This window comes from Citrus clementina, unplaced genomic scaffold (genome assembly GCF_000493195.1).
Source record: "Citrus clementina cultivar Clemenules unplaced genomic scaffold, Citrus_clementina_v1.0 scaffold_8, whole genome shotgun sequence".
NCBI lineage: Eukaryota > Viridiplantae > Streptophyta > Magnoliopsida > Sapindales > Rutaceae > Citrus > Citrus x clementina.
Genome location: NW_006262022.1, coordinates 14121629 through 14134088, shown reverse-complemented (window position 1 = coordinate 14134088; position 12460 = coordinate 14121629). Strand labels below are relative to the sequence as shown.

At 37.3% G+C, this 12460-nt stretch overlaps 1 protein-coding gene across 1 annotated transcript; it reads left to right on the top strand.

Annotated features, from left to right (window-relative positions):
- Nucleotides 1-3654: 3654 nt before the first annotated feature.
- LOC112096381 lies at nt 3655-12061 on the top strand. Its single transcript, XM_024179811.1, has 6 exons — nt 3655-3822; nt 3883-4106; nt 5118-7917; nt 9740-10229; nt 10365-11882; nt 11994-12061. Exons 1-6 carry the CDS (start codon nt 3679-3681, stop codon nt 12059-12061), a joined length of 5244 nt encoding a protein of 1747 aa, XP_024035579.1. The 5' UTR covers nt 3655-3678.
- Nucleotides 12062-12460: the final 399 nt, after the last annotated feature.

Here is a 12460-nt window from a genome sequence, read left to right as displayed (position 1 = left end):
ACGAACCTTGGTATGTGAGGACACCACAATCAGTCATGGATGATCTGATTGATAAGTTAAGAGTTTGAATGCCACGGAAATTCGATAAGTTCAAAAAGTTTGTTTAATAACCAAAGAGAATTAACTCTCTCACCAATTGCATCAAAATTGATCTTTTATGTTTATTGGATGCAAGAACATTATATTGGGTTGGTTACAAGAATTTTTGGAAATAAAGCATAAACCAAAATCAAATCGGAATCTTAATCTAAAGCAAATAAGCAAAAAATCTAAATCAAATCATAATCCTAATCGGTTTAAATGCCTTACATCAACTAAAATTGAAACTTAGCAATTAAAAGAGAAATAACTAATTTTTTTTGCCACTGGCCTCCTCAAGAAACAGGAAAGTATCCGAAAAGGAAAGTAATGTAGTCTTTAAATAGGAAAGGATCCAAAAGGAAAGTTGTAACGCCACAAATTCCCATACATATTAAATTATGGAAATTGGGCTTTCATTGAGAATTATGGGTGGCCTATAACCCTTATTTAGAAAGGGGTACTAATTAAATAGAGGTTATTTATGAGATCATTTTGGAAAAGGGCTATTTTTCCTTATTGAATAGGGTTTCTTAAGATCCCCTATAAATACATACTTTTCCCCCTTCCATAACCCTAAGTTCACAACGTTTATCCTTCTTCTCTGCTGCTCTTTACGCTCCTACCCAAATCTTAGGATTCAAACCTTTGTTTAGGAGAGACTCAAAGCGACGGGTAAGTTCACAACGTTTATTCTGAACAGCATGAGTATCTCGAATTTTTAAAGCTATATTTTCTGAACGAATTTTCTTATAAAATTTATATTTCTGGAAACTAGACATGTAGGGCTTCTTGATTAAATTTTATTTCATTAAATTCAACTTCGTTTTCAATTTTATACGTATTTTGGAAATAGAAACCACTGCACTGGAAATCCACGATTCCAGTATTGTGATCAGATTCAAAAGACTATTTGTACCACCAAATGAACTCAAAAAATTCTGAAAGTTTATATGTATGTTAATATATGTGTCTAGGATTCGCAGTTTTAATTTCATAATTTTCTGATTAGTATTTTATTTTATAAAAATCACGGAACCCATTCTGTTTGGTTTAGATTATGTGAAAACAGTTTCGAATTTGCTGAGAAGTAAATAGTTTTTAAAATGTTTTTGATATCAGATTCTCTTGTAAATTTTACATGGGGTACTCATGGATGTCCAGAATGGTTCCATAGGATTTTATATCATTCTGAGACTTGGATTAAGAGTTAAAATTCTAAGAATCAGACTTGTACGGGTATGAATTAGAAAATCAAATTCTTAGAATAAGTTATTGATTGTCATATCTTGTATTTGTTTAAGGTTTTGAAGGTGTTTGAGGCTCTTAGAAGCTTAGAGGTGTGTTAATCCAAGTTCATTTGTCAAGGTAAGTAACTTCATTCCTAATGTACTGGATATGTAGAAGTATTTTGATATTATTATTATTATAAGTATAAATGTTTTGATACTACTTAAAGGATTACTAATTTTGATAACAAAATTAGCTTTATGTAAATGTTTTCAAACCATTCTTTTTAACAAAGTATTTTATAAATGCTTTTTAATATATAAATGATTTTATGACATGACAACCTTTTATGATGTTATCTTTAAAATGTTATGCAAGCCTATATTATTGATATGAACTTTTATGAAACTGATACGAATGTTTTGTACCTATGTTTGATTTCAATTATTGATGATTGTATGAGATTCTTAATGTTTTGGCTCATTGTCCATAGTTATTCTGATTCTGATTCTGATTCTGATCGTAATATACGATATATCTGTCTGGACCAGTACTGGGTTTCTGTTCTGAATGTGCACACGATATTCTGATTATGTTTCTGGCCGGGTCACCGGGACTATAGGTGACACTATGTGACATGAGCTAACCTGTTTGTTTTCTGTATACGTATTACATGAGTTGATTCGTAAGTAAATATGCTTTTGAATATTCTGAATTATTAAGAATTTATCTTATGTTATTGTGATATATCGTTTTATGAAAATTATGGATTATGATATATGCTTTAAACAAAAGAAGGCTTGCAATATTTTTGGTATCGATAGGCCTAGTGTGTTAGGAATGGTTTTACTTACCGAGTTGACGACTCACCCCTCGTCATTACTTTTTTGCAGATTAAGTTTCTTTTGAGAGGTGCACTTAGCTTTGGAGTTAATGATTTCCAGTTTCCATTTGCTATTGAATAAGAGGAGGAATAGACTTGTGTTTCTATTTAGTTACTTTTATTATGAACGTGTAATTTGGAGTTTGAGACTTTTGTTATTATTTTTATGTCCTCGAGAGAGATTATTTAGTATTTGACGTTTGGATTTATGGATTTATTTGAATAAGAATTGGAGGAATTTCAGTTTGAAACTTATGAGTAAAGATTATGATTTGTGAGTAACCTCCTTCTTCACGTGCTCCGCACGTGTTAGATTTGGGGTGTTACAATTGTGGTATCAGAGCAACTAGGTTAGGATTCTGTAGACTTTCTTTTACCGTTTAATTAGATTGTCTAATTAAATCGATTACATTTGTTTTGTAGACATGAAGAAGGACAATATGGGTATGAAAAGTGTCAAGAATAAGGGATGGACAGAAATTGATAGGACCGAACAATTTATCTTAGGAGGAGTTCTTGTCAAAGATCTTAGGAGACTTCATAAGCAGCGAATGGATGATAGACTAAGACGGACTATAGAGGTCTACATCGATACTCCTCCAGGACCTGGAGCTTCAAGAAAGAAGCTCAATGAGGCTATACGTGGACTACGTGTTTATGGCAAGGGAGCTAACAAGAATAAGCTTGTAATACGTCGCCTATTTTGGACAGGACCTCGATTTAAGCCTTACTATAGCAAAGGATGGGTATCTCCAGGTCTAAATAAACTACCTTATAGAACTCCTAAGGAAATAGAGACAGATGGAGTCACGACTAAGGAAAGGAAAGTAAAGATAGATCCTTTTCCTATCCGGTTGAGTACACCTATGAACTTTGTGGCTGTAGGACATGAAACTCTGTAGACTTTATTGAGGTTAATAGAGTGATTAAATATTTTAAGGCAAGGAGTAACTAGTAATTCTATTTTGGTCTTTTTGGCTTTCTATGTTGCTTGCGACTTTGTAATAACTCTTGTTATATGATCTTTGGTATTAACGTAGAATGAAATATTTATTGCTCTTGTTTACAATATCAAATTTTCTTAGTTACACTACTTATTCAGTACTCTGCGCGCTTGCACGACCTTTAGCTATGAATTATTTACCCCTTTTTAATTATTTATTTATTCTCCGTGTTATAGTCAAGAGATGTCACGTAAGGGAGGTGCTAGGCATGCCTCTAGCTCGAGAGATGTTTTAGGTATCGCTGACGACGCTGACCCAACCTTGCACGAGATGGCTAACGAAGGAAATCCTATGATGCGCGCAATGCTTAGATTGATGGAACAACAAAGTAAGTTAATTCAAGATATGGCTAGAGGCAGAGTTGGGGCACAAGAGAATGTGCCAGTTGAAAGGCAAGGTGGCGCAAGAGATCATGGGGCTATGGTGAACTTAGAACGATTTAAGAAATTGGGACCACCTACCTTTCAGGGGACTACCGATCCCATGGTTGCAGAGGCATGGCTAAAACAGATGGAGAAGATATTTGTGGCTATGGGTTGTAATGATGATCAAAGGGTAATATTAGCCTCATTTGTCCTTCAGGGTGAGGCAGACCACTGGTGGGATGCCAAATCTCATCTCATAAGGGCTGGCTTGCAAGATGCACCCATTACTTGGGAGTTATTTTTGGAGGCTTTTCATGAAAAGTATTTTCCTGAACGAGTTCGACATCAGATGGAGGCTGATTTCTTGAGGTTGACTCAAGGAACAAAGTCTGTTGCGGAGTATGAGGAACAATTTACTGCCCTCTCTCGTTTTGCTCATACCTTGGTTGCTAATGAAGGTAGTAAGTGTAGGAAGTTCCTGGAAGGGTTACGTCCTAACATTAAAGGGCGATTGACCATCCTTAAGATTAACAATTATGCCGATTTGGTGGACCGAGCAATTCTTGCGGAGAAGGATATTCTTGAAGCCCAAGTTACAAGGGATCAGAGAAATAAGAAGAATCCACAAGGTGGACCGCAAAATGGAAGTTCTTATAGGCAGGGTCCTCACTCCCAGAAGTATAATGGTGGAGGTAACAAATGGGATAACAAGGGTGTTACTGGTGACACCGCTCGGAGGAACTACCCCATTTGTCGACATTGTGAAAGGAGGCACCCTGGTGAATGCCATTGGAAAACTGGAGCTTGTTTTGCTTGTGGAGAATCTGGGCATAGGATTATGGATTGCCCAAAGAGACGTAGCGAGACTACAAATACTCCGACTAACGAAGGGTAGAGGAAGAAACCGAGGGTGCAAGGGCGTGTTTTTGCACTAACAGAAAAAGAGGCTGAGGTGTCCAATGGTGTAGTATCAGGTACATTGTCCTTATTCTCTAGAGAAGCCAAAGTTCTTTTTGATCCTGGTGCTACACATTCATTTGTATCTTGTGTGTTTGCCCGTTATGCTAATGTGCCTATCACACCACTGGATGTTCACGTGACAATTAGTACCCCTATGGGGGATTGCCAGTTTATAGATCATGTCTATAAGTCATGTGTGATCAGATTGTGTGATAAAGAATTCCTTGTGGATCTCCTACCTTTAGAGATGCACGATTTTGATTTGATTTTGGGGATGGATTGGTTAGGACCTTACCATGTTTCAATAGATTGTTTTGCTAAGGAAATTATTTTTCGCCTACCTGGTGAGGAAGAATTTCATTTTCAAGGGAATCATAAGAGTCATAAAGCTTTGATTTCTATGGTTAAGGCAATGAAAATGCTAAAGAAGGGGTGTGAAGGATTTTTAGCGTATATAGTTGCTGACCATCCCGATGGGGCGTGCCTTGAAGACATACCTATTGTAAGGGAGTTTATTGATGTATTTCCTGAAGATCTTCCGGGACTACCCCCAGATCGAGAGGTTGAGTTTACTATAGAATTAGTTCCTGGTACTACACCTATATCCAAGGCACCATATCGGATGGCACCCATTGAATTAAAAGAACTAAAGGTCCAGCTACAAGAATTACTAGATAAGGGTTTCATTCGTCCTAGTGTGTCGCCTTGGGGTGCTCCCGTTTTGTTCGTAAAGAAGAAAGATGGTTCAATGAGGTTGTGTATAGACTACCGGCAGTTGAATATGGTTACCGTCAAGAATAAATACCCTCTTCCCCGAATTGATGACCTCTTTGATCAATTACGAGGTGCAGCGGTATTCTCTAAAATTGATTTACGATCTGGCTACCATCAATTGAAAATAAGAAGTGAGGATGTATCGAAGACAGCTTTTCGAACTCGTTATGGACACTATGAGTTCTTAGTTATGCCTTTTGGATTAACTAATGCTCCTGCAGTGTTCATGGATTTGATGAATAGGATCTTCCAACCTTATCTTGACCAGTTTGTCATCGTCTTTATTGATGACATATTAATTTACTCTAAGAGTAAGAAGGAGCATGAGACGCACCTGAGGATTGTATTAGAAACATTGCGAGAGAAGAAGTTGTATGGAAAATTTAAGAAATGTGAGTTTTGGCTTGATCGTGTGATGTTTTTGGGACATATAGTGACGAAGGATGGTATTTCAGCAGATCCAGCCAAAGTGGAGGTAATTGTGAATTGGGAAAGGCCTGCTAGTGTGACTGAAGTAAGGAGTTTCTTAGGATTGGCAGGTTATTATAGGCGCTTTGTCAAAGGATTTTCTAGCATAGCAGCACCATTGACTAATTTGACTAAGAAGAATGTGAAGTTCAATTGGGATGAGGCATGTGAAAAGAGCTTTCAAGAGCTCAAGAGTCATTTGGTGACTGCCCCTGTTTTAACTCTCCTTTCTGAAGGTGGAGGTTTTGTGATTTACAGTGATGCTTCCAGAAAAGGTTTGGGTTGCGTTTTAATGCAACATGGTAAGGTTATAGCATATGCTTCTAGGCAGCTAAAGAATCATGAACAAAACTACCCAACACATGATTTGGAATTGGCTGCTATAGTGTTTGCTCTAAAAATCTGGAGACACTATTTGTATGGGGACACTTGTGAGATCTTCACCAATCATAAGAGTTTGAAGTACTTGTTTACTCAAAAGGAATTGAATTTGAGGCAAAGAAGATGGTTGGAGTTGGTAAAGGATTTTGATTGTTCTATTAATTACCATCCAGGTAAGGCAAACGTGGTAGCGGATGCCTTGAGTAGGAAATCATCTGGGTGCATGGCTCATCTTATCACCATGCAATCTCATGTGGTAAAAGACTTGAGGAGATGTGGGATTGAGGTAGTTACTCATGGGCAAGCAGACGTGTTAGCACATTTGACAGTCCAACCCACTCTAATTGATAGAGTTAAGGTAGCTCAGAAGAACGACATAGAACTCAATAAAATCCGTGAAGATGTGAGCAAAGGACATAAGCCCGGATTTAGACTTGATAATGGGGATGGATTATGGTTGGGACAAAGGTTATGCGTGCCAGCAGACGAAGAGTTGAAGGCGGAGATCTTAAGAGAAGCTCATGAATCATCTTACAGTATGCATCCTGGTAGTACTAAGATGTATCGTGATCTAAAGCAAAGTTTTTGGTGGAGGAATATGAAGAGAGATATTGCTGCTTTTGTGTCTCGGTGTTTAGTTTGCCAACAAGTAAAGATTGAACATCAAAGACTAGCAGGAACTTTACAAACGCTTCCTATTCCTCAGTGGAAATGGGAACACATAACAATGGATTTCGTTTCTGGATTACCTTGTTCTAGGAGGGGATGTGATTGCATTTGGGTAATTGTTGATCGATTGACGAAATCAGCTCATTTCTTGGCAAGGAAAAGTACAGACAATGTAGGGCAACTAGCTAAGTTGTTCATTAAGGAGATAGTGAGGCTTCATGGAGTTCCAGTGTCAATAGTGTCTGATAGAGATCCACTGTTCACTTCAAGATTTTGGGCTAGCTTACATAAAGAGTTGGGGACGAAATTGAGATTTAGCACTGCTTTTCATCCACGGACAGATGGGCAATCCGAAAGGACTATTCAAACCCTTGAGGATATGCTTCGAGCTTGCGTCCTAGACTTGAGTGGTGGTTGGGAAGAGCACCTAATGTTGATCGAATTTGCTTATAACAATAGCTTCCATTCGAGTATTGGCATGGCACCATTTGAGGCATTATATGGAAGAAAGTGTAGGTCCCCAATCTGCTGGGATGAAGTTGGTGAAAGAAAACTTTTGGATCCAGAATTAATACAGATTACTGTTGATAAAATCAAGTTGATTAGAGGACGTCTTCAAACAGCTCAGAGCAGACAGAAGAGTTATGCAGATCGTCGTAGACGTGAGTTGGAATTCGAAAAAGGAGATTTTGTTTTCTTGAAAGTATCGCCATGGAAAGGGGTGTTTCGGTTTGGGAAGACAGGAAAGCTTAGCCCTAGATTTATTGGACCATTTGAGATTTTAGAGAGAATTGGTCCGGTGGCCTATCGCATAGCTTTACCACCAAGTCTGTCTAGGCTTCACAATGTATTTCATGTGTCTGTGTTAAGAAAGTACATTGCAGACCCTTTACATGTGCTAGACTATCAACCGATTCAGATAAATGAAGACATGTCGTATGAGGAACAGCCTATTGAGATTGTCGATCGAGACGAACAAGTATTAAGGAATAGAGTTATTCCCCTAGTGAAGGTACGATGGATGAATCATTCTATTGAGGAAGCCACTTGGGAGAGAGAAGCAGAAATGTTGGAGAAGTATCCTCAACTCTTCCATGCATTAGGGGTGGGCAAAATATCCGACCCGACCCGATCCGACCCGATCCGATCCGAAAAATTTCGGGTTCGGATCGGATCGGGTGGTGAACAAAACCCGATCGGGTGAAATTGTCTCAACCCGATCGGATCATGATCGGATCGGGTGAAACCCGATCGGGTTGAGAAAAAAAATTTGGCAAATACAAATTAGTAACAGAATACAAAATACAAATACACACTCACATGAGTATACAACACAATCACTGAATCAGACAATCAGTAACTCACTTACTCACAGAATACAGAATCTACAGATCACACATCACAGAGTCACAGACTTCACAGTGTTACACTTACACAGACTCACGGATTTGCATTTTACAGTAATTCACAAAGTATTCACCTCACCGCAACAAAATAATTCAATAATTCACAAGAACAGAACACGAGCAAAGCAAAGTCTCATTTTGGCTCACAAACCCTCACTCACTCAAACAGTCAAACACTCACCAGTCACTGCCTCACGATATCACAAACCCTCACTGTCACACACAAATCACTGAAAGTCTGAAACCAGCACTCAAGCCGTTAAGCACAAGCAGTCAACCCACACCCATTCCCGCCTCACGACCTCCGTCGCTCACCACACGCAGCAAACACACACGCACAGTTCACGGAGCTACCTTCAATCGGCCACCACACGCAGCAACCGCTGCCGAGAACGACCCGAACTGAAGCCGAAGCTGATTCGCGAAGATCGTGACCCGATCTACAGATCTGCTGCAACCAAGCTCCGGATCCAAGCCTTGAATCCTCCACTCCACCATCACTCAGTCCGATTGAAGATCCACCCGGCAAGCTGCCTCCGATCCGCTCGAGTCTCCACCATTGGCATTCACGAGTCACGCCTGTTGAGTGTTGACATCCGGCCACCACACCCTCACGGTCACGCCTCACGGTCACGGGTCACGGCTCCAATCTCAAAACTCAAAAGGTCTCTTCACTCTCTGTTTTGGAAGTTGAAAGTTTGGATTTGGAACTGAACTCTTGAAGCCCGAACCGAATAAGCAAATCCGGCTTTTGAAGTTTGAACTTGTTTAAGTGATGGTATATCCGTATATAATATATAGTTATATATGCATTAATGATTAATTATAATTGTTATTTTTTATATGTTATTTGAGAAATGTTAATTGTAAATGTTAATTATATATTGTTAAATGTTATCAATAAAATGAAAATAATCCGGCATTAATTTTCTGTTACTTATTAATAATTGATTTTTTGTATGAATAGTAATGTTAGATTAAAAATTAAAATTAAATATTATGTTACAATATAAATTATAATTATATATGTCATATGATATGTGTATTTGTAGAATAGTTTCAACTTCAACAAAAAATTAACCAATTTAATTGCAGTAGTTTCAAGTTTTAACTTCAACAAATAATTAATCAATTTAATTAATTGCATGATAACCATTAACCAATAAGTAAATATTAAGTGGTTAAGCACATATAATGTGGGCATAATAAGAATTAAGAATTTAAGATACGGATATGTAATTAATATTATTTATTTTGGCCAATGGATAATTAGATTTATAAATTAAATAATTACTTTAATTTCTTGGTTTTCTTTTATGGAATATGCATCTTGAATTCTTGATCATATATAAACATTATGGTGGAAAATTGGAAATATCGATTTCAAAAAGTTTCATAAATTAAATTAACAATTATTTGAATCAATTTGTAATACTAACTATTAAGTAGATTTTTTTTAATAGTCTTTTTGTGTTTTAATTTATGAATTAATGATTAATAATTATTTATTTGTATGTTTAGATGTCTGGACACTCAAGATCGAATTCAATGAGTGATGATGACAATCAAAGTGTTCAAATGGAAGGAACTCAAAAGGCAAAGCGGAAAAGACCAGCGATGAAGAAAAGATCTGCGACGTGGAATCATTTTACTCTGCTCGAGGACAATCCAAACAAATGCAAGTGCAACTATTGTGGTAGACAATATCAATGTCATTCAAGGCGTGATGGGATTACAAATATGAGAAATCATATACTGGCTTGCCTTGCATACAAGACATTCCGGGAACAACAAGAGGGAAGTCAACAAAACTTGACAACTGAGGGTGGGGAAGGAAATGCAAGTAATATGGTTTTGGCTAAAGGGTGGAGTCAAGACGCTTGTAGAAGGGCAGTCACCAAAATGATCATTATGGGTGAGTTGCCACTTAGTTTTGTGGATAACAAAGGGTTCAGGCATTTCTGTAGTGTAGCCATTCCACAGTTTGTTATGCCATCTCGGAGAACTGTTGGTAGGGATGTTATGGATTTATTTTTGGAAGAAAAGATAATGTTGAAGAGTTTGATTTGCAACAACAAAGAGCGAGTGTCTCTTACCACTGATTTATGGACTTCTGTTCAAAACATGAGCTACATGGTGATCACAGCTCATTTTATTGATAGTGACTGGTGTTTGAACAGAAGGATTATTAGTTTCAGTGTGATTGAAGATCATAGAGGGAAAACAATCGGTAAAAAGATTGTAGCTTGTTTACAAGATTGGGGGATAGAGAGGTTGTTTGCAATAACTGTTGATAATGCCAGTACAAATGATGTTGCTGTTAATTATGTGACTATGCAATTACTTGGTTGGAGGAATGATGATGCAATTGTATTGGCGGGTCAATATATGCATGTGCGTTGTTGTGCACATATTTTGAACTTGATTGTTGTTTCGGGGTTGAATGAATTGCATGCTAGTGTTGCCGCCATCCGGAATGCTGTGAAGTATGTGAGATCCTCCACAACGAGGCTACAGGCATTTAAACAGTGTGCTCAACAAGTGAAATGTCCAAATGGAACGGTTGTTTTAGATTGTCCTACTAGGTGGAATTCCACCTATTTAATGTTGATGACTGCGTTGAAGTTTCAGGCAGCATTTGATAGAATGGCAGAGGTGGATAAACCATATGAGGCATATTTTCTTGAGAAAGAAAATAACGTTAAGAGGGTGGGCCCGCCTGGACCTGAGGATTGGGAGAGTGCAGGGCGAATTGTGAAGTTTTTTAAGGTATTTTATGATGCCACATTGTTATTTTCTGCTTCTTTGAGTGTGACTTCTAATCTTTGTTATGATACCATTGGCTTAATTGAGAGCTCATTGACTGCATTAGAAGGAAGTAGAGATCCTTGGGTGGTGGCTATGGCTTATCAAATGAGGGAAAAATTTGATAAATATTGGGAGTCTTCAGGGAAGATAAATAAAATGTTGATTGTTGCCTCTATTCTTGATCCACGAGCTAAAATGGACTTTGCCAAACATATTTTTGAGATCATTTTTACCAATGATGGTTGGAAAGTTGAAGAAATGACCAAAGCAGTGAAAGATTTGTTGAATGAGCTTTATGATGCATATAGTGCAATGTGCTCCAGTTCCACACCATCGATGTGTAGTGAGAGTGCTCCTAGTGGCAGTTATGGTGGTACAAGTTATTCTCCTTATTTTACAAATGAGGTTGGTTTGTCAGAGGGTCCTAGTGGTGATGGTGATGACATTTTCCGAGTTTCTCGCCCTTTCTTTGGGTATGCTCAGAAAGTGTTTGTTCAGAATGAGGGCAAGAGAGTAGTATCTGAGGTGGAACGATATTTGAGTGACCCAGTTGAAGATCCAAGCAATCTTAAGCTCAATGTTTTGCTTTGGTGGAAGGTTAATGGATCGAAGTATCCAATATTAGAGAAAATTGCAAGGGATGTCCTCGCTGTTCCTGTTTCCACAGTGGCATCTGAATCTGCCTTTAGCACAGGGCGTCGCGTCATTGACGAATATCGGAGTTCTTTGACCCCTTGTATGGTTGAGGCATTGATATGTATCGAAAATTGGTTACAAGCTAAACTTTTTGCTAATCCTGTCTATAACCTTCAGGAAGATATTAAAGAGCAGATATTCCATATGGAGCTACAAGAAGGTAATATTTTTCTCATATTTTATAAATTTAAGATGTATTATAACTTTATAAATAGCATTTACATGTACTTAAGTTACTTACTAATTTCATTTTTTTTTTAACATTTTAAAGAGTTTGTAAGATCACAAGCTTCAACGGTGGAAACAGTGAGTGCTGATATGGGTGTTATGGATATTTGAAAGGTAATTCTTAATATTTATTATTATTTATAATTTCATATTATATGTTTAGGTTGTAATTTACACTATAATAATAGATAATAGTTGTTATAGTTTTAATTTATAATTGTTTCATTTATTTTAGACACATTGAAATTGTTGGAATGGTATTACCTAGGAATTAAGATTATTATTAAATTTACTTGATGATGAATGCCATGAAATAAGCCACAATTGACTTAATTTTTTTTCTTATATTTAATCAAGTACACACATGAATTGGGCATATGTGTTTGTGTTTAATGTCCCTTTATTTGTCATGTGGCTTAAAGAAAGTAGTTAAATGATTATCTATTATTTTTTCAATTTTTTCCTAGGGGATATATGCTTCAATTCTTCGACTTGGAGTAGAAGAAATTG